Genomic DNA, 21,926 nt, shown 5'->3' with positions numbered 1-21,926 from the left:
GTAATTAATTGAGTGAAATTAGAAACCTGAAGTCCATTGATTTGTTCTTTAGAAAAAATATTGTTGCACCATGACAGCACTATCATGATTTAACTATGTCAAATTCCAGACGGATTCTTCCCAGGTTATACAGTGCCTTGAAAAAGTATTCAGCACCACACCTATTTACTGTCTCATTTTCTAAATCTGAAATGTATTGAAGTAGGATTTTTGAGCTAATCTACAAAACATTGTGCATCATGTCAAATCAAAAAAAAATCCAAAACATGAAAATTAAAAACCAAAATTATGAAGCTGAAATAGTATTCATCCCCTACATAACTACCACGCTAACTTTTCTCAGGTGCAGTACTGTATATTATCTTACAACTCGTCCAACTTGATGTAGAAAACTGAAAGATCGCCTGTTTTCAATGAATTCATAAGAATAAGTACCTTCTCTCTCTGTAAGGTCAAAAAGTATAGAAGCCTTTCAACAGACCAAACAAAAATGAAGACAAGATTATTCAAGACAAGTCAGGGAAATGATAGAGAAGCACAAATCTGGGGAAGGGTACAAGACCATCTCAAAGGCACTGAACATACCTTGGAGCTCCGTGCAGTCCATCTTGGAAAAAGTGGAAAAAAATATGAAACCACAGCCACACTGTTAAGGTCTGGCCGCCCCTCGAACTTAGTTGCTGAAGAATGACACTTGTAAAAGAGGCTACTGTGATGGCAACAGTCACTTGAGTAAGATGCAGAATTTAGTGGCTGCAACTGGAGATGAAGTTCACGGCTCCATAATCTAAGGTCTTGCACAACAAGGGAATGGGAAGGAAAAACCCTACCTTGTATAAAACATATTCCTTGCCCATAACGACTTTGCAAAAGCATCTGTTAGAAGATGCTGCAAAGATGTGCTAAAAGGTTTTGTGGTTGTGTGAGACTAAAGTGTAACTTTTTGGTCTCAACACTAAGCAATACGTGTGTAGCCCTTCTGGTAGAGGTAGCATCATGCTATGGGGATGCTTTTCAGCAGCAGGGACTGGAAATCTGGTCAGGATTGATGGGAATGCTGCTAAATACAGAAAGATCCTAGATAAGAACCTGCAAGACTCTGCTAGAAAGCTGAAACTGGGGAGCAAGTTCATCTTTCAGCAGGACATCAGCCCAAAGTGCACTGCCAGGGCAACCATGGAGTGGCTTCAAATGAAGAAAATTGATGTCCTTGAGTGGCCCCATCAGAGACCTGACCTTAACCTGAAGGAACATGTCTGGCAAGCCCTCAACATCTCTGCCGTTCCCTCTGGCACAGATTGAGCAATTTTTGCTTGGGGTACTGCGCAAATTTTGCTTCATCACGTTGTTCAAAGCTAATAGGGACTTATCCAAAATGACTAATGGCTGTGGGAGGTAGTTAACTAGTACTGAGCAAAGGAGGATAAATACTTTTGAACTGTCATTTCCGTTTTTGAATTAACACAACACACAAAATGCTGGAGGAACTCAGCAGGCCAGGCAGCATCCATGGAAAAGAGTAAACTGTCAACTTAACGGACTGAATCCTATGAAGGGCCTTGGCTCGAAATGTCGACTGTTTACTCTTTTCCGCAGATGCTGCCCGCCCCACTGAGTTCCTCCAGCAGTTTGCATGTTTGCTTGGATTTCCAGCATCTGCAGGTTTTCTCATGTCAGTTTCTAAATGTTTAGTTTTCATTGCTTTTCAGTTTTCCCTGTTTTTTTTTTAGCCTCTATTTTGAAAAAAGAATGTGCTTCACAAATAGAATTTCTCAATTAAATTGATCAAAATCTCTGGATGTAATTCTCATTTACAGTGGTGATAGAAAGTTTGTGAGCCTTTTAGAATTTTTTGTTTCTGCATATGTATGACCTAAAATGTGATCAGATCTTCTCACAAGTCGTAATACTAAATAAAGAGATCCCAATTAAACAAATAACACAAAAATTATACTGCTTTTTTTTATTGAGAAAAATGATCTAATATTGCATGTATTTGTTGGGGGGAAAGTATGTGAACTTCTAGGGTTAATAGTTTATTTAAAGGGGAAAATAATCAGGTGCTTCAATCAATGAGATGACAATCAGGTGTGAGTGTGGGAGGCCCTGCCCTATTTAAAGAACATAAACCTGGGTCTTCATGATCACAGTTTGACCTTCAACACACAGGTTTTGGAAATGTGCCGTGCCTTGATCAAAGGAGATTTCTGAGGGCCTCAGAAAAAAAGTTGATGCTCGCCAGGCTGGAAAAGGATACAAAACCATTTCTAAAAAAGTTTGGGCTCCACCCATCCACAGTCAGGCAGATAGTCTACAAATGGAAGAAATTAAAAACCGCTGTTACTCTCCCCAGGAGAGGTCGACCAACAAAAATCACTCCAAGATCAAGGCGTGTAATATTCCCGGTAACACCTAAGGAGCTACAGGCCTCTCTTGCTTTTGCTGATGTCAGTGTTCGTGAGACTACTGTCAGGCAAGCACTGAATAACAATGGTGTGCGTGGGAGGATTGCAAGGAGAAAACCACTACTCTCCAAGAAGAACATTGCTGTTCATGTAAAGTTTGCAAAAGACCACGTGGTTAAGCCAGAAGGCTAGTGGAAGAATGTTCTATGGATGATTGAGTCCAAAACAGAATCTTTTTGGCTTAAATGAGAAGCGATATGTTTGGTGAAAAGCAAACACTGCATTCCAGCACAAGAACCTCATCTCACCTGTGAAATGTGATGGCATTGTCATGGTTTGGATCTGCTTTGCTGCCTTGGAACCAGGATGGTTTTTCATCATTGATGGAACTATGAATTCTGAATTGTCCTAGCAAGTTCTGCTGGAAAATGTCAGGGCATCACTCCATGAACTGAAGCTTGAGAGAAAGTGAGTCATGCAGCAAGACAACAACCCTAAACACACAGGCAGTCTACCATAGAATGGTTAAAGCAGATAAAATTTCACGTTTTAGAATGGCAAAGTCTTAATCCTATAGAAAAGTTGTGAAAGGATGTGAAGTAAGCAGTTCATGCAAGGAAGCCCACAAACATCCCAGAGTTGAAGCAGTTTTGTAAGGAGAAGTGGCCTAAAATTCCTCCAAGTTGATGTACGGGACTGATCAACAGTTACCACAAATGTTTGGGTGAAGTTATTGCTATAGAAGGGGGTTACACCAGTTACTGAAATACATGTAATATTGGTTTATTTTTCTCAACAAATAAATGAAAAAGTATAATGTTTTTGTCTTATTTAATTGGGTTCTCTTTAGGACCTGCGTGAAGATCTGACCACATTTTAGGTCACACTTTTGCAGAGACAGAAAAAAATTCTGAAGGCTTCACAAACTTTCTAGCACCACTGTGTGTGCACAACAGATTGGGGACTGAATTTTTTCTCAAGGCACTGTATGGTTGGACCTTGGTCTCTTCTCCAGAAGATTACTTAATTTACAATGGTTGTTGCTGGTACTTACTCGTTAGAAACATGGGGCCAGTCAAAAGTGGTCTTTCACCAGCATGCACATCTAATAACTACAGTGTCAATTTTTGAGAAGCATTATAACGATGGTCCATTTGTGTGAAGAGAAACTTTTAATTGGATTGGTGGGTGGTTGGGACAAATGAGGAACATCAACTTGGCAACTTGGTTTACATGACTGCTGAAGAGTTTCGGCCTAAAATGTCGACTGTACTTGTTTCCATAGATGCTGCCTGGCCTGCTGAGTTCCTCCAACATTTTGTGTGTGTTGCTTAGTTTCCTTGACTATCCATTTTGCTTGCATAATCTGGAGCTGAGAATTGTATAAAGCTTTGTGCTTGTGTCTGATTACATTTAGTATCTGGTTTGGAGGAGTATTATTTAGTGGATATTGGCTTAGAATGTTTTGCTGCAATTGCCTTTGATAGATGCAGTTAATATCAAGGCAAATTGACATAAATTTTAATGTTATTTGGGCCTGCTAATGTCAAAAATAAAACATCAAGAAAGAACGTTCAGAGAATAACCCATCTTGGATTTAGTCCCAACTGCAGTAGATGACTCCCTCACTCGTCTTAACTAATGAATTTGTGTGGTCATAAACTTTATTAATCAACTATCTTTAACTTGCCATTTGAAGAAAGTATAAGGGGAATGTCAGAGCTCAGTGTTTTTTTAATCCAGTGGTGGGTGTGTGAGGCGCCCTGTCGGGGGTGGTGGTAGAGACATATACATTAGGGGCTTTTAAGAAACTCATAGATAGGCACGTGTATGATAGAAAAATGAAGTGGGAAGGAAGGAAGGATTAGGTTGACCTGAGTTGGTTAAAAGGTTGGCACAACATCATGGGCTGAGGGGCCTGTATGTACTGTGTTGTAATGTTCTATGTTCTAATGAAGCCTGCCATCACCAGCTGTTATTAAAGGAAGGCTTTTGTTCCTGAACTCTGCAAAAAAGAGTATCTACATAGACAACAGCAGCAGTTTTCTAAGTTAGCTTTAATGTTCTGGGCATCCTATTGACTTACTGCTTTTGTTCTGTGTAGTAATTGGCAGGGGAGGAGAACAGATATCACGAATACAGATGGAATCTGGCTGCAAAATACAGATTGCACCTGGTAAGCACTATGCTCTTTAGATTACAAATGTACACATTAGAACCAAGAATAGCCTATTCAGCTTCTAAAGCCTGTTCTGTTACTCAAAGATCATGGCTGGTTTGTTTGCAACCTCAACTTCACATTCCTGCCTAACCATTGGTAACCTTTTGCCTTCTGCTGAACCACTTTGAATATACTGGAAAAACTACCTCAACCACCCTTAAGGAAGAGAGCTCCGTAGAGTATCGATCTTTAATCTTTTCTAAGTGTGGGGAAGAAAAAGCACCTCACATTAGTCACAAATGGGAGAACCCTTATTTAAAACACTGACATTAAGAAATATCCTATGTTTTCACCCAATCAAGACCTTTCAGGAACTAGTATTTCAGCCAAGTTGTCATTGTCTTAAACTTCAGTTGATGCAAGACCAATCAAAGTTGAATAGCAGGCTTTTTGGTAGAGAGTGTGAGGTGAACATCGAGCCCCTTTTTTGCACCAATCACTGTTCTTTTAGTCTGTCCATCCTTTCCTCAAGCCAGACCTTCCATTCCAGGTAGTCCAACGCATTAACATCTGTCCTTAAATAAGCAGATGAGTACAGGTACTCCAGACTTGGGTTTGCCATTGCCCAATTTAAAGTAAGATTAACCTTCCTTTTTCATTTCCTCTAGAAACAAATGCTAACTTGCTGTGCTTGTGTACTAGCTGTTATGATTAATGTACTAGATCCCTTTACATCTCAGAATTGTGCAATCTTATTTAAAATGTGTTTTTTAACTTCTGCCAAAATGGACAGTTCTGCATTTCTCTGTATTTTATTTGCCAGATCTTTGCCCATTTAGTACCCCTTTGTAGCCTTGAGTCCTCTTCACAAATGACTCCCCTACTTAACCTTAAAGTCATTTGTATCGGTTGTAAAACAGAGATCCTAGCACCTTGTTGTGCTGAATAGAAAAAACCCAATTTATGCCTTCGTTTTCCTGTTGTTAGTCAGTCTTATGCCCGTGTCCATACTTTGCCCCTTAGACAGAAAGCTTTGATAATTCCGCTATCTTTGATGCAGCACTTCATTTTCTGATTTAAAAAAAATATAAGTCACGTCTTTCACATGTTTGTCGTTTTTCACAAAAAAATTATCTTGAGCAGATCTGCAGTAATTCTATGGTAATAGGCACCCTAATTTCTTTTGGGTTGACTTTTTGTTTTGCACCTGTCAAGATAGTGGAGGTCTTCCAGAGAGGTCCTGCACGTTAACAGGCTCCCCAGAGAACATTGAGTAAGTCTTTTTTTTTTGTCTTCTCTTCACCTGACTGTTTGGCATAATTAACTAGTATTTAATTTGTAGTTTCATGCATATGCCCCTCTTTCTATCCATCCTTTCTCAAAAATACAAGAGTCCTAAAATTAATCATGTACATCTGTTTTGGCTCCTCACCATGGTACCTGAAATCGGTGGCCTTCTGTGGGTGCTACCTTACTTATTAAAAAAATACGAAAGTCACCAATTATATTGGCCAAAATCCACTTTACGAACATAGATCTTAATGATGCCAGGATGAGCTGTATGTAGAACAGCCAGGATACTGTGAATTTCTCTTTAAACTAGAGAAGTATTTATTTTTGTTGGATTAGAACATTTATCTGCTCTCTTGCAAGCAAAAGCACATTGCTATTTTGTTTGAACAATGATTAACCAAATATAAACAGAATTAGAGTTGGTGAACAGTGGTACTGCAAAGTCATGCGTTGTAAGTTTCCAATTCCTGGGAGAGCTCAGTCGACCTCCTTTGTAGGCTAAAACTACAAGACAGGCAAATGTTCAATGGAGTAGTTACATGTTGCTAATAACCATAACATAAGAGCAATAGGATCTATACAGTTGTTTGAAGAAGACATTAATTTTGTAGGAAACCTTCTAGTCTGTGGTTAAAAACAACATTGCATGATGCTTGTGTTGGAATTTTAATCCACACTCGTATGTGTGATTTCTAGCACACAAAAGTAGGAAAGCAGCTGCATATTTCCCAGTGACTTGGAATCTTTCACTCTCGTTTCTGAGAAACGTTCTCCATTTCAGATTCCCTGATGACATCGAATACAGATTTAATTGTTGTGTAGAGATGTGTAGCTAAGTGGTTTGTGTTTATTTTTCTTTCACCATAGCATTTCAAAATGTAAGGCAGCACCGGGACATAATTAGAAGTGAAACTGAGAATCAAACTGTGCATTTGTCCTGTGCATAATCAAAGTAGAACCCTCTTATGTTTAAAAATCCATCCCAATGAGATTGAAATGGAGTTCACAAGTACCTGCCTGAAGTGAATTGGATTTTGTTAGAATCGCCTTTCTAACAATCCCGTGAAGACTTATTTTCTCAATGGTATTAAACTAGGTAACAGCAAAACTGAACAATTACAGCAAGAGTTAGATCAGTCTATTTTTGACATTTCCTTCAAATTGTGTTTAAAGTAATTTAATTCAATCTTTGTGAAATATTTTAAATGTTATATCTATATACTATCATGACTGGCCAATAACTATTGTTTTATTAATCAGAGAAGCGAAAAGGCTCTTAGGACAGATTGTGGATCGATGTCGGAATGGACCTGGCTTTCACAATGACATTGATGGTTCCAACAGTGCTATACAAGAAATACAAATTCCAGCTAGCAAAGTGGGTCTAGTCATAGGGAAAGGAGGAGAAACAATTAAGCAGCTGCAGGTAAGAAAACTCTTGAGAATATTGTGGAGTCATTACATCTTCAATTACAACAAAATATCGCCTCGCAGTTTAAGAATCCTATGGGATTCCTACTGAGTTGCTAGACATATTCTCTTTATCTGGACATGAAGCACAGGGGACGCAATGTTGTGTTGACCTGAATTCATTTGTGCAGTATAGATAAAGTTAATTGTGCATTGTGACCAAACTTCTGAATAACATTTATCAAAATTCAAATTTTATTTTAATATAGTTTAACTATATTCTGTTAGGCTGGTAGAAATTAAAAATAAATTCCGTTTCCCTAATAAGCAATCATAGCAGTTTGGCAAAGGTAACATTGAGTCATTCAAAATTCAGTTATGCCATCCAGTCTACACTGTTGCAGATATTAAAAGTACTTCAGAGTCACTTGCATTCAATTAGTTTTTCATTTTAATTACACCGTCATTTTTTGTCATACTTTCATAAAGGATTAAAAGTGGAATATATTAAGTCAGAGCAATGATAACATTTCAATATTTTCTACATTTGGAGTTTCTGGGTACAAATAAGGATTGTGGCATTTAGAAATTTCAGGGGGAAAAGTATGTTGAGATGGGCTATGGTTTCTGGTTCATTCAAAGATATCTTTGGCACTTTGGGTGACCTTTCAGAGAGACTTGTGTCATCAATTAAGACTTGGGTTGCAGTGTCCTATACTGAGTAGTGAAGAATGAACTGGGGTGGTCTGGATGAGTGTCCAGTGGTGCAGTGTTCCTACTTCACAGCCAAATCCAAATCAAGAAACAAATCATCTCCTTTTCACTTTTAATCTGAATATCTAATTATATTGAGCAGCACACTGTACCTGGTTCCAGTCTTAGTTTCAAGTATTTCCTTGAGCACAAGTATTTAAAGTGAAGGTTAGAAGCTTCTTGATTAATAAGGGCATCAAAGGTTATGGGGAGAAGGCAGGAGAATGGGTCAAGAGAGATAATAAATCAGCCATGGTGGAATGGCAGAGCAGGCTCAGGGGGCCTAAAGACCCAATTTTATTCCTTTGTCTTATGGTATGAATTGAACTTTTCTCGATTGGAAGCTGTCCATAACATCAGCTATTGTAAAAAAAACATGCAAAACATGATCTAACGTATATTTTTCTAAAAGTTTCCTAATGTGAACCAAGTGCATTGTTGTTTGGTGTATTGGACTGAATTCTTTTGTTGCTGGGATGTGGTTCATTGACATTCACATGCCAACCTTCACTATCCAGCACTAACCTTCTATGAAATTTGCTAATTATTGATCTCTCGCCAATTGTATCTCCTACTATGGCAAATATAAGTGACCACCCTTATTTTTATAATTCTGAGTCTGATAATTTCTTTAAAATTGTTTGTTTCTTGAATTCTTCACATCCTAACCAAAAATGTAGAAAGTCATCAGTGTTTCAGTGACAAGAAAAGTATGTAAGTTTAGACATTAAAACCATTGGGAGTGTTTTGTCTACATGTGGAAGTGTGATCTTTGTTTTTTTTTACAGGAGAGAACAGGTGTAAAAATGATCATGATTCAGGATGGACCACTTCCCACAGGTGCAGATAAACCACTGAGGATTACAGGAGATCCATACAAAGTTCAAGTGAGTTCAACTATGTATCCAGTTAACATTAAGAAAGCTGATTAGTACATTTTTTTTGCAATTTATCCCACTGCACTTTGTCATACTGTGCTTTAAAATTGTGTCTAAGTGAATACTTAAGCTCTTGTGCTTAAGTTTGTAAGCACACTAACTTTGGTTTAATCTCTAGTTCCTTTTTCAACTTGCTGGTTACCTTATCATTGTTGACTGTTTGACCATTGGTAAAGTGCAAATTGAAAACTACTAGTTCTAGGACATTGGAAGTAACAATATTCATTGTAACAATACCAAAGTACCCTTTGACAATTTGGAACACGTCAAGGATGCTGGATCTCGAACATTTAACAGTTGAACATTAATTTAGTGCAAATGCAAAAAATTAATCTGTGCATTTTATTATTTTGCAGTACACGTTCCTGATTTTTGCTGTCTTTAGGTTCTCCAATGCCCATATCTTTAAATGTCTTTGTACTTGCAGTATATTTATGTGGAATTGTGTGTATATATCCATGCTTGCAGGTGCAGTAATTCTCTGGAAGATCAAAAACATGTTAGTATTTATGAATCTAACAGCCGTAGTAGGCTCTGTATTGGAACATATTTTCAGCAGTTAGTTGAGCTAAGAAAACAAATGCCAGAAATATTCAGCAAGTCACTGCATTTGTGCAGAGAGATGCAGTTAACATTTCAAGTTGATGGTCATCTTCAATATCTAAGTCAGGTTTGCACTAGAACATTTACCTGGGTGACGGAAGCCTAGAAGCAGTGCTCACTGAAAAGAATGTAGCCTGCTGGTTGCACACTTAGAAATTCAACTTGAAACATTTAGTCCTCCCGCCACCAGCATATTGTGGTTGATGGTGCTGTTTTTGAAATCCTTTGCTTGGAGGTAACCCTGACAACAAAGTTCAGAGACTTTGAGATTTCAACATTTAAGAGAAATGTGGAAAGGTACATGGATGGGAAGGATATGGAGGGCTAGGCAAATTAAATTTGACACAGACCAGATGGGCCAAAGGGCCCGTTTCAGTGCTATAAGTCTGTGTGATTCTATAACTTTCTTTAAAGGGAGCAAATAAAAAATGCTCCTCATTCAAATGAACACAATATTGCTTGACGTAATTCTTTCCAGGGTTTCAATTTAACTTCATATTTTCAATATCTGTAATTTTTAGCTTTTCAGAGAAAATACTGCACCTGGTCAACTGCTAGCAGTGAAAATGTAGATGAGAAAATGCGTGTTCCACTTGTAGCTCTGTAATTATGCTGTTTAATATTAATAGATTACGAAGACACGTAGTCCTCTTTTATTGTCATTTAGTAATGCATGCATTAAGAAATGATACATTATTTCCTCCGGTGTGATATCACAAAACACAGAACAAACCAATACTAAAAAAACTGACAAAATCACATAATTATAACATATAGTTACAACAGTGCACAATACCATAACTTGATGAAGAACAGCCTGTGAGCACAGTAAAGTTCAAAGTTTCTCAAATATCCCACATCTCACGCAGATGGGAGAAGGAAGAAAAACTCTCCCTGCCATGCCGACCACAATCCGACTCTGAGTCACCCGAAAACTTCGAGCTCTGATCAGCTCTCCGACACAGAGTACTGAGCGGCATCTCTGTCCGAGCGATTCGACCTCTTTCTCGGTCGCCCAAAGCAGGCAAGGCCGGGGATTTTGAGGCCTACTCTCCGAAAGGTTCCCGACCACGCAGTAATGACAGCAGCGAACGAGCGTTTCAGAAATTTTTCCAGATGTTCCTCTGTGCTTTCACGTCCATTCTCCATCAAATCAGAATTGTCCACGGCCCCTATTTAACAGATACAACATCATTTTTCACCGGAGAGCTGCACACGCGCGGCGCGCCGCCATCTTCTCCTCCCGCCTTTAACGTAATGCATTTCAGTTTTACAGCATTGTCTTATAATTTGCAATGAATGTTTGCTGTGTGGATTTTTCAGGATACAAAATGCTTGCACAAATGATTTATCTATCTCCAATAACAATGTTGGCTTTTAACCTCCTCCCTGCCTTGCCCTAATATCATTCCTGCAGCAAGCTAAGGAGATGGTCTTGGAAATAATCAGAGATAAAGATCAAGGTGATTTCAGGCGGAATGAATTTGGTTCCAGATTGGGTGGAAATAGTATAGATGTAAGTACTGCTTTAATTGTGAATTGAAGTTACAAAGTTTATGCATCAGTTTTGCTTTGTATTAGATTAGATCTATACCATAAGACTTATTTATTGGATATACAAAGTAAGTGGCATGGATGTAGTTTTTCGTGTCAGAAAATATATTCAAGTTTTAAATAGCCAGGGTACACCCACTGCATTCACTTCTGATTTGTTACCATGAGGTGTCTGTGTGTAAGCAGTGGTGAAAATAATTCATCTCTCCAGGCTAATGTTAAACATTCAATGAAAAACACTTCAGATTATCATGACTAATATGAATTTAAGTATGCTGAAAATGGTGCTGTGCTTATTTCTTCAAGTCCAGATCCTATTAATGAAGGCTTGATTGTTTTTTAAGGGATTTTGCATGTTTAAGAGGCAAATATAGCTAACTCCACAATGGCTTTGGTAGCATGGATCAATTAGCTAAACAAGCAGAGTCCAGGTGTAACTCCTGGTTGCTGAACTAACCCATAGTCACCAGCACCATAATTTCACCACCTTGAGAGGTGGTATTGAAAGTTAACACAATTCTTTCTATTCCCCAAACAGTAGCCCATGTCAGAAGTAGACATTGGGATCAAATTGGGCCTGGTTCTTATGTCCTGTGATTGAAAAGTGCAATCATAACCAACAGTCAGGTGGACAAATTAATTAAACTAAAATTTATATATTACAGTTTTATTTTTTTAGAATGGTGGGAGGGAATCTCATGGAAATCTGTGAAATATTGAAAGGCCTAGATATTTATTTGGAGAGGATGTTTCCTGTAGTGGGGGAGTCTGGGACTAGGGGGCACTGCCTCAGAGTAGAGGGATGTCCATTTAGAACAGATGGAGAGGTAATTTCTTTAGTTAGAGGGTAGTGAATATGTGGAATTCATTGCTACAAGATGGCTGTGGAGACCAAGTCATTGGGTACATTTAAAAAAGAGATTGATAGGTTCTTGATTAGTCCGGGTGTGAAAGGTTACAGGGAGCAGTCAGGAGAACGGGGCTGAGAAAATAATAAATCAGCCATGATGGAATGGCAGCAGACTCAATGGGCTGAATGGTCTAATTCTTCTACATCTTGAGGTCTATAACTCACCAAAAACTCTGATCCTACAGGGTGGTGATGAAAGTGACAAAATCACAAATCTACATATTATGCAAAGCTAACATATATATTTGGTTGCTTGAATTATTGTTAGTGGTCTTTACAGTAGTCCAAACACATTGGTTTGATGGATTAAAAGTTTTTTTATTAAAATACTTGCATTGTAGTCTGTACTTTGCCAGAGCGATATATATACACATACATGTACACACACATACATACATACATTCTCTCTCTCTCTCTCTCTCTCTCTCTCACTCTCTCACTCTCTCACTCTCTCACTCTCTCACTCTCTCACTCTCTCACTCTCTCACTCTCTCACTCTCTCACTCTCTCACTCTCTCACTCTCACTCTCTCACTCTCTCACTCACTCTCTCACTCTCTCACTCTCTCACTCTCTCACTCTCTCACTCTCTCACTCTCTCACTCTCTCTCTCTCTCTCTCTCTCTCTCTCTCTCTCTCTCTCTCTCTCTCTCTCTCTCTCTCACTCTCTCTCACACAACTGTGTTCTTGTATAAATGGAGTTCAGACTTTTATCTTTTTCTTAGGTTGCTGTACCTAGATTTGCTGTTGGTATCGTAATAGGAAGAAATGGTGAAATGATAAAAAAGATTCAGAATGACGCTGGTGTCAGGATTCAGTTTAAGCCAGGTAACGCAACAGATTCAGTTTGTGTTGGCTGTTGGGCAGTTTTCTGAAGAGGCCTGTTGAGTGCTACTATTCGTAGTAGATTTGTTAAATTGTCTGCAGTTGAGGATACAAAGATTGCCCACAAGTTGTTTAACCATAATTTCCCTTTGCCTGGTAATGTCTGTATGGTAGCGTAACACTGTTACAACCTAGGCACGATTCTGCCATTGTCAAGAATTTGTACGTTTTCCCCATGAACGCATGGTTTGCTCCCACATAAAAACTATGGGTTATGTTAATTGGTCAAGTGGGTGCAACTGTAATCCTAAACATTCCTGAAAATTCTTCAGATCAGTAAGTGCCCCAGTGAAGGCATCGCTGGAAAAAAGTTTTGCTATTTATTTGAGGTGCTGCACTTGTCCACTGCTTTATTTGATAGTGAGGGTTTGCAGTAGTTGCCCAAGTTAATCACCATTTAAAGGATGTTGTACTGTGCTGAAAGTAACAGAAATATAATTGTCTAAAATGTTAGCACTGTCATTCTGGGATAATATTGGAGCATGTTATCGTTCTTGACATGAAGCATTTAACTGCTTAGCCATTATATTTGGAAAGGGCACCAGGAATTGTATGTCTCTCACTAACTTGTTTCTTTTTCTAGATGATGGTGTTATGCCAGACAGAATTGCTCAGGTGATGGGACCTCCAGATAGGTGTCAAAATGCTGCTCATATGATTAACGAACTTATTCACACTGCCCAGGTGAGGAAACAATAGTCTAACTGATAGTACACACAAAACTGGAGTTTCTATCATTCCAGTACAATCCGGGGTTGGGGGGCGCGCGTAGGTTTCGATACTCCAAAGTTGAGTGTTTTCAAAATTAGCCCAGTATACTAGTGGTTTCCTTGATCGGTGTTTGGAATCTAATTTATGCGAACTGGACGTTTTCACAAAACTGCCAATGTCCCTAGGTTTTTGAAGCAATCGGATTTTGTTTCTCAGGCATGTTGCTGCTGGTGGACATGTTTTTTAAAAAGTCTTAATCTCAAAGTTTAATTTGCTAAGGCATACTGAGAACATTAAATGGTTCAGTGCAAGATTTATGGTCAGTTTACTCACAGGTGAAGGATTGAATATCCTTAGCAAAATCTACTTCTTAAGTCTATTTTAGTCATGTTAATAAAACAGCATCAAGTCACCATACTGGAATACATGAAGGCATTCTATTAATGGCAAAAAAATACTCTATCCAAAAGTGAAGTAATGTGGTTTAAGAAATATTTTCTTTGCCATTGAGCACATGTATTTTAATAATATATTATCATTCAATCAGAATTTTCAAACATTTTTAGCTACAATGTTTAAACTGCCCATAATGGTTATAGTTTAGACCAGGGGTGGCCAACCTTTTACATTCCATGCGTCAATGTTTTCACACACGAGTTCAGATGTGCCATACAACTTTTGTACCCCCATTCAATTCTTGTAAAAATAAGCTAATATAGACATATTTAGCATTTTTACATATATTTATTTAATATAAAAACAAGTTAAACATTACTTACCTTAAAAGACTTCTTTTAACAAATATATTTTGTTTTTTGATTTCTTCTTTTTTCTTAATTACATATTCTTTCCGTAACTCAGACCTAAGCACTAGCTTCAATTTTCCTTCTATTTCAGTCTGATGTTGTGTTTTATAGTGTCTATTAAGATCACGGCTTCTATTATGTGAGAAAGTTTTTTCACAAACAATGCACAACGGTTTTCCTGACGGACCCACTATAAATAAGAACTCATTTTCCCACTGTTCATTGAATTCACGCTTACTGTCACTTTCTTCTTTTGCACTGTGATGGGTAAAAACAAGGCTTAATTTTCGAAAAAGTACAAAACTACAAATGTTCACAAAGTACGGACAAAGCACAACTCCGTAGCACACGTGTCAATTGTAAACTGGCAAAAACCTGTGACGCAACGCTGGTACAGACGCCTGGCGCCTCAGGATCAAACAAGTATCAAACGTGTATTGAAGAGTTATGGAACGACTGCAGAACAAAAGTCCTTCATTCCTAGTTTGACTCATTGAATATTTTTTTAAAATTGAAAACAGAGATAACATTCGCCAAAAGATGTGCACAAAATAATAAAATCACTAAAAACAATTGCTAAGTTTTAGATTTATTCTCAGTAAAATCCATTCCTTGCTCTAAGCTACTTGAATTCCTGTTAGGATTTTTTTCTCTACAAATCGGTTTTTGGTTAATACTTTTTGCATGAGTAGGCTTACTTTTTTATTATTATCACTGGGGTGCAGTGCACCACTTCTAATTATCCAGTGCGCCACTGTTGGCACATGCGCCATAGGTTGGCCATCTCTGGTTTAGACTATCAGTTGATTATGTATTCTTATGTAGCTTTGTTTAATTTTGCATCAATGATTTTATCCCCTCTTCACCTGGACTACTTTGTTTCTACGTTCCATAGGTACATCCCCCACTTTTTTTTTGGCTCATATTTGTATCTAATCACATCAAGGCAAACTGATTTAATAGGATCTGGCATTTTATGTAATATTTCATGTTAATGCTGATGTGGTTGGCCAATCAGCCTGTTCTTTGGAGGGTGGGGAAGTAGTATAAACACCTATGTTCTATTTAGAAGATTAGAAACATCCATCCCTGTACTTCAACCTGATCTGCTTTTAAATTTTCCAACATTTTGCATTTCAACTAATACCATCAAAGGGCAAGATGCATATCTTGAAAGTAGAAACTGAATTGTAATTGCATAATTATTTCCTGTCAAATGTCTCTTCATATGATCTGGAATCCTTGTCAGATCTTGTAAAGTGTTATAGACGTGAGCATTTGTACAATATAGTGGGCAAAAATGTTGGTTAAAAAAATGCTCTTCCTTTTTTTCTTTGCCTTTATCATGTCTAAGTTTTTACGTTAAACAATTGTGAATTCTAATAGACTTAGTAGAACCCACTAAAACGTTAGCAAACTATTGCATCTGCGAAGTGTAATGTTGTAATACTAGTTTAGTTCCATTAGATGGAGTGTACTTTCACAATTCATATGACTGCTACAGGAAATAAAACTATTAAAGGCAGTAGTGTCTTGTAAAGTCGGTATACTGTCAGCTCTTGCGCCATTAAACTAACTGTCTGCCCTAAGGATAAGGACATATTTTTGTTCTCCATGTCGCATTTAAATTCTACTTGATATTTGAATGAAAATGTCTGTGTAGTTCTGCTCTTCACTTTTTATTTAACTCTTTATTCTTTCAGGAGCGAGATGGTCAATCCGGCTTTGGTGGTCCCGGAAGAGGCCGGGGTAGGGGTCGTAGTGACTGGAATGTGGGACCTCCAGGTGGCATGCAGGAAATAACATACACAATACCCGCTGATAAATGTGGCTTAGTTATTGGAAGAGGTATGATCAATTAAATATAATTAACTTAACATTTCACACTACATTGACCGGGAGTTTCTGAATATAGGAAAATCAAAGATAGCAAACCATTTCTCTCCTTTTTGATAAAGGTGGGTAAAGCGACTTGCATTGGCATTTGTTCATGGTCGGTACATGTTGGTTGGAAAGCTTGGTGTACTCTAAGATTTTTACAGTGGTAGCTCAGGGACAGACCAGCTTAAACTACTTCCCCCAACTATACAGAGGTAAACCACTTTCCCCAACTATACAGAGTGTCCATTTAAACTCTGTCATCTCATCCTCTACCATGTCAAGACTTGCCATTGAAGATACCATTCCTTCAAGCTGTGGGAGTAATGTTGTTGGGAGCGGTGCTGAAATACTGCAATTTTTAAGCTTCTCACTGAGGAAGCCTTCAGTCAATGAAAGACTGAATGCTTAAATTCTATTTGGGAATGTTACTATGTTTCCTGATGGCTTTGGCCAGCCCTTTGAGAACTTGCGAGAAAAGTTATGAAAGCTTTTTTGACTTAAGGTTCAACTCTATCTTTTCTCTTCTCAAGAACCAAGCCTGAACACACTCCTGAGCCTCCCCATCTACAAGTCAGGAATGTGTCGCTGCTGCAGCAACACTCAAGCTCAGTGCCATCCAGAGCAAGGCATTCCCTCATCAGTCACCCTGAAACATCTATTCTTTCCACCAGTGCCTGGTGTCTGTACCATTTAGAGAATGCTTGGCATTTACTTGTCAATGCTAACCCCAACAGCATCTTCCAAAGCTGTGACTTCTACCACCAAAGCAAAGATAATAGGTCATGGGAACATCACCATCTACCTCCAGTACATAAAATATCTTGACTTGGAATGGTGTATTTCGGTTAAGTGGGACACATCAGGACCAGTACATTTTGGCCCAGTTAAGTTGCTGCCCCAATTAACATAAGTTTCATGGAAATAGTTAGAAGGGTATTTTTTTAAAAAATAATAAACTACCGTTTAACTGAGTAAATGAAGTACAGAACAAATTAGAACACTTATCAGAACCTCTACAGTACTATAAAATTGTATTAGTTCATAATAGTTGTCGATGGAGGAATTCATCTGGTATGTGCTGCTGTGTTCTTTTGACTGTAAATGAACAAAATAGCACAGACACACTGTTTTCATGCAATGCAGTTGATTATTGCATCCCTCCAATCTTCATTTTCATTACACCATTCAAGATAATTGTCAATAAACTTCAAATTCTTCATAGTTCTTAGTTTGCTAAAGTAGTGAAGTAGTGAGGACGAGGGAGATGTCCTCTTTTTTTAAAGAAAGGCTTCCCTTCCTCCACTATCAACTCTGCTCTTAAACGCATCTCCCCCATTTCACGCACATCTGCTCTCACTCCATCCTCTTGCCGCCCCACTAACAATAGGGTTCCCCTGGTCCTCACCTACCACCCCACCAGCCTCCGGGTCCAACATATTATTCTCCGCAACTTCCGCCACCTCCAACGGGATCCCACCACTAAGCACATCTTTCCCTCCCCCCCCCTGCTTTCCGCAGGGATCGCTCCCTACGCAACTCCCTTGTCCATTCGTCCCCCCCATCCCTCCCCACTGATCTCCCTCCTGGCACTTATCCTTGTAAGCGGAACAAGTGCTACACATGCCCCTACACTTCCTCCCTTACCACCATTCAGGGCCCCAGACAGTCCTTCCAGGTGAGGCGACACTTCACCTGTGAGTCGGCTGGGGTGATATACTGCGTCCGGTGCTCCTGATGTGGCCTTCTATATATTGACGAGACCCAACGCAGACTGGGAGACCGCTTTGTTGAACACCTACACTCTGTCCGCCAGAGAAAGCAGGATCTCCCAGTGGCCACACATTTTAATTCCACGTCCCATTCCCATTCTGACATGTCCCTCCACGGCCTCCTCTACTGTAAAGATGAAGCCACACTCAGGTTGGAGGAACAACACCTTATATTCCGTCTGGGTAGCCTCCGACCTGATGGCATGAACATCGACTTCTCTAACTTCCGCTAGTGCCCCACCTCCCCCTAGTACCCCATCCGTTATTTATTTTTATACATACATTCTTTCTCTCACTCTCCATTTTCTCCCTCTGTCCCTCTGACTATACCCCTTGCCCATCCTCTGTTTCTGCCCCCCCCGTCTCCTGTCCCATGATCCTCTCATATCCCCTTTGCCAATCACCTGTCCAACTCTTGGCTCCATCCCTCCCCCTCCTGTCTTCTCCTATCATTTTGGATCTCCCTCTCCCCCTCTCACTTTCAAATCTCTTACTAATTCTTCCTTCAGTTAGTCCTGACTCGGCCTGAAACGTCGACTGTACCTCTTCCTAGAGATGCTGCCTGGCCTGCTGCGTTCACCAGCAACTTTGATGTGTGTTGCTTGAATTTCCAGCATCTGCAGAATTCCTGTTGTTACTGAATAGTCTTACTATTTATTTCTCACCAATTATCAGTGACAAGAATCACTGGTTTTTGAACACAAACACACACCCAACTGACGCTATTTTAAAAACTGTTCATTCTAAGCACAGTGCTGTGTCTATAATGGCCACACAAATGCACATGACTAATTTTGGCAGTGGCCTGTCCCAATTAAGAGGCATTGTGTCCCAAATAAGCAGCTGCCCCAATTAACCAATGGCCTGATTATCTGGAACCACTGTATATTCTTGTTAACTCTGCTTCTAAATTCAGCACCTCCCACCCAACACCAAGGGAGCACCATCACCAGGAGAGCTGTAGTGGTTCAAGAAGGTCTCTCATTAATATCACTTCAAGGGCAATTAGGATAGACAGCCCTGCCAGCAATGTGCAGGAACTGGCAAAACAAGGATAGGCAGAAAGTACACCAACATTTAGAGAGCAGTTCTTTAACTACTGCAAGAAGGCAGTTAATACATTGATGCTTGTTCCTCTGCCAGACTGAGGCAAGCTTCTAGTTACAACAGTCAGAGTTGTCTGCTTTCTTGAAGATGTTCATTGTTGTGGTATTTGAGATCCCTTGGAATATTGTTTTCTTCCCAGTTGTGGATTTATATAACACCCCAAATCCACTGGAAGGAGAAATGAACTAACATTCCCAAAATTGTTACCCCAATTAAATTCAGTTTTCTTGGGCAGATTACATTGTTTGCACACCCAACAGCAGACTCTCAAAGCATGAATATTACCCTGCACACTCTCAAAATGAGATTACCAGGTAGGCATTGGGTATCAGTGGACCATCAGCACTCTCACTGAAGCATTTGAAATGAGAGCACAAGACCTCGCCAGGTGATAAACACCTGACTTGTTTACAACTGATACCTGCAACAGATTGAACTGTATCAGATCGATTGTGAGAATATGGCAAGTGTGCAAACATTGATTGATCATACAGTGCATTGATTGAGTCTCCAGTATTTGGGAAGCACTCACTTTCCAGTTTTTCCAAGTCCACATATTTTCATCTTTGTGGGCTCGGTTCAAAGCTCCCATGTTGTAAGTTGTCCAGCATGTACCTCAACTTACATAACTCAGTAAAAACATATAATCCTACTACTCTGTTGTCACTCTGGCTCTGCATACACATTATAAGGAGTATTTGGAGTCCATCCCAGGTTGGATTTACTGGCTGCTGCAAGCATCTTCTGCTATGTCAGGATGTGGTTCATGGCAGTATCTGAACAGTTGAGTTAAATGCTCAGGTTTAAACTTCATACTTGGTTGGCCTATTTAAATATTTTGCTGGACAGCTACATATCCAACTTGCAAAGCTCAGGTTATGTATAGTTGTCAGGAGCAGAACCCTGCCATAAGCTGGGGAAGTGCTGTAATAGTGCTTGAGTCTACTGTGACTGATGCAGTCCATGCAGATTTCACTCAAATTTAGTTCACATAAGGGACAGTTGTTCAAACAGTAAGAGCCCAGGTGATCAAGGACAATCTGACAAATTGGATCTGTTTGCATTCAGGGAACAATGAGCATGTAAATCAAAGGTCCTTGGTATTCCCTTGGGCCCTGACATCCATTATGTATATCTTTGTGCCCTTTTCTAAAATGCAAAGGATTTTGATGTGAAACTTTCCATTTCCTGTGCCAGACCTGCTGAATTCCTCCAGCAGTTTATATGGTGTTAGTCTCACATTTTTCAGTATTAAATTTCATTTACCATTCCCACTTTATCAATTCAATGTCATTCTGCAGCCAAGGACCCTGACCACTACCAACCCCAACCCACCCCACTCTGAGCACCATCAATTTTTAGCTGAGCTTACTAATCATACCACCTACTTGAACAAACAGCAAGTGAATATATAAACAAATTCACTTCTCATCCCACTGTCTGAAGACCCAAGGTGCTGCTGTTCCTTGGGTCTCATTTGAACAGTCTGGGGAAAATATCAGATCACAGTGGGGAAACAGACGGAGAACTAAAGTGGAATCCCACGTCACTTTAGGACCATTTGTTTTCACATATTGTCACCTAATGTGCATAAAGATTTCTTCATTGTAATAGATTGCACATTATAAAGTTTACTATGTTGAAAGAAGTGCAATTGCATTGCTGCTTAATCCTAAACTGTGTTCAAAAAGGTTAAGGAAGTAACAAAAATAGCAAGTTCTTTATGGCAGAAGCCAGAAGGTAGATGTTTTGTAAATTATGTCAACATGGCAGGGAAGTAAAAGGGATTTTAAAACCAAATTAGTTAATTGTTCTGTATTTTCCACCAAATACCTCTACGTATTGGTTAAAAGTGAGTCTTTTTTTCCAACTATTAATAGACTAAATGAGACTTGCTCATTCTTGCTGAATTTAGGGATTTGTAAACTGGAGATCTGTTGACAACTGTGAATAATGTATACTGAATGACAGGTTTACAAAAAGTCGCTGGTTGAGTTGTAGTCAGAACTGATGCTCTAATTTGAAAATGAGTCTGGCTCATTTGAAATTTGAAAATAGTTGTCAACCGGTAATTTTTTTTCGGTTTGTTCTGTTTATTCTCTTAACGTCAGGAAATGTTCAGTATGCTGTCTTTAACAAATCTCTCTTTATTGCTCTGAGGTGCCAAATGCTCTAGCTGTGTTAAAATGTTATTTTTTTATTAGTGGCCAATGTATGAAGTTAGTGATCTACATCAGTCTTGGCCTTCAATTTAAAAAGAAGCAAAATGCAAAGAAAGTGACTAAAAGTTTTAGAAATATGAACGACATCCCCCCCCCCCCCCGGTAAAGTCTGTGAAATCTTTGAAGCCTGTTTGTTCTTTTGGAGAGTTAAACTTTGTTAGGACTCCTTTACATTTTCATGAAGAGAATAATGAAGTGGCTTAAATTTCTGACACAACCCTTGACCTGTTTTAACTAAACTAGTAATGGCTGAATGGAGCTGTTTTTAAGATGAAACGTGACTCCAATCGCCCAAAATCAGTTCTCTTTTCCCTACCTCCCCTCCACCCTACAAAACCCACATAAAAAAAGACCAGTTCATTTGACTATATAGTGGTTGTGAGAACAGGGGCGGATGAAGAAGCACACGCTTTGAAAACCCAGTGCCTCATTGTTCACATCTTTAGCTTAATGTGACTTACAATATACTGAAGCTAATGTGACATTAATTGTTGGTGGTTGAGGTTTCGGTTCATGATC

At 39.1% G+C, this 21,926-nt stretch overlaps 2 protein-coding genes across 8 annotated transcripts in view; one reads left to right on the top strand and one right to left on the bottom strand.

Moving 5' to 3' along the window:
• Window positions 1–21,926, top strand: part of fubp3 (far upstream element (FUSE) binding protein 3) — a 97,087-nt gene that overhangs the window by 42,329 nt on the left and 32,832 nt on the right. For all 6 annotated transcript variants that reach the window (XM_063073555.1, XM_063073553.1, XM_063073551.1 and 3 more), the window contains 8 exons: window positions 4,510–4,581; window positions 5,782–5,839; window positions 7,120–7,285; window positions 8,811–8,909; window positions 10,981–11,079; window positions 12,752–12,854; window positions 13,495–13,595; window positions 16,132–16,276. In XM_063073555.1, the coding sequence (XP_062929625.1) occupies window positions 4,510–4,581; window positions 5,782–5,839; window positions 7,120–7,285; window positions 8,811–8,909; window positions 10,981–11,079; window positions 12,752–12,854; window positions 13,495–13,595; window positions 16,132–16,276 (843 nt within the window). The remainder of the gene's footprint in view (window positions 1–4,509; window positions 4,582–5,781; window positions 5,840–7,119; window positions 7,286–8,810; window positions 8,910–10,980; window positions 11,080–12,751; window positions 12,855–13,494; window positions 13,596–16,131; window positions 16,277–21,926) is intronic.
• The window catches only part of LOC134359833 (uncharacterized), a 53,660-nt gene continuing 40,669 nt past the window's right edge, over window positions 8,936–21,926 (bottom strand). For both annotated transcript variants that reach the window (XM_063073557.1, XM_063073556.1), the window contains exon 3: window positions 8,936–10,735. In XM_063073557.1, coding sequence (XP_062929627.1) covers window positions 10,512–10,735 — 224 coding nt within the window. In that variant the 3' untranslated portion in view covers window positions 8,936–10,511. The remainder of the gene's footprint in view (window positions 10,736–21,926) is intronic.

This window comes from Mobula hypostoma, chromosome 21 (assembly GCF_963921235.1).
Source record: "Mobula hypostoma chromosome 21, sMobHyp1.1, whole genome shotgun sequence".
Lineage (NCBI taxonomy): Eukaryota > Metazoa > Chordata > Chondrichthyes > Myliobatiformes > Myliobatidae > Mobula > Mobula hypostoma.
The sequence above is the reverse complement of the archived record's forward strand: the minus strand, read 5'-3'. Positions and strand labels throughout refer to the sequence as shown.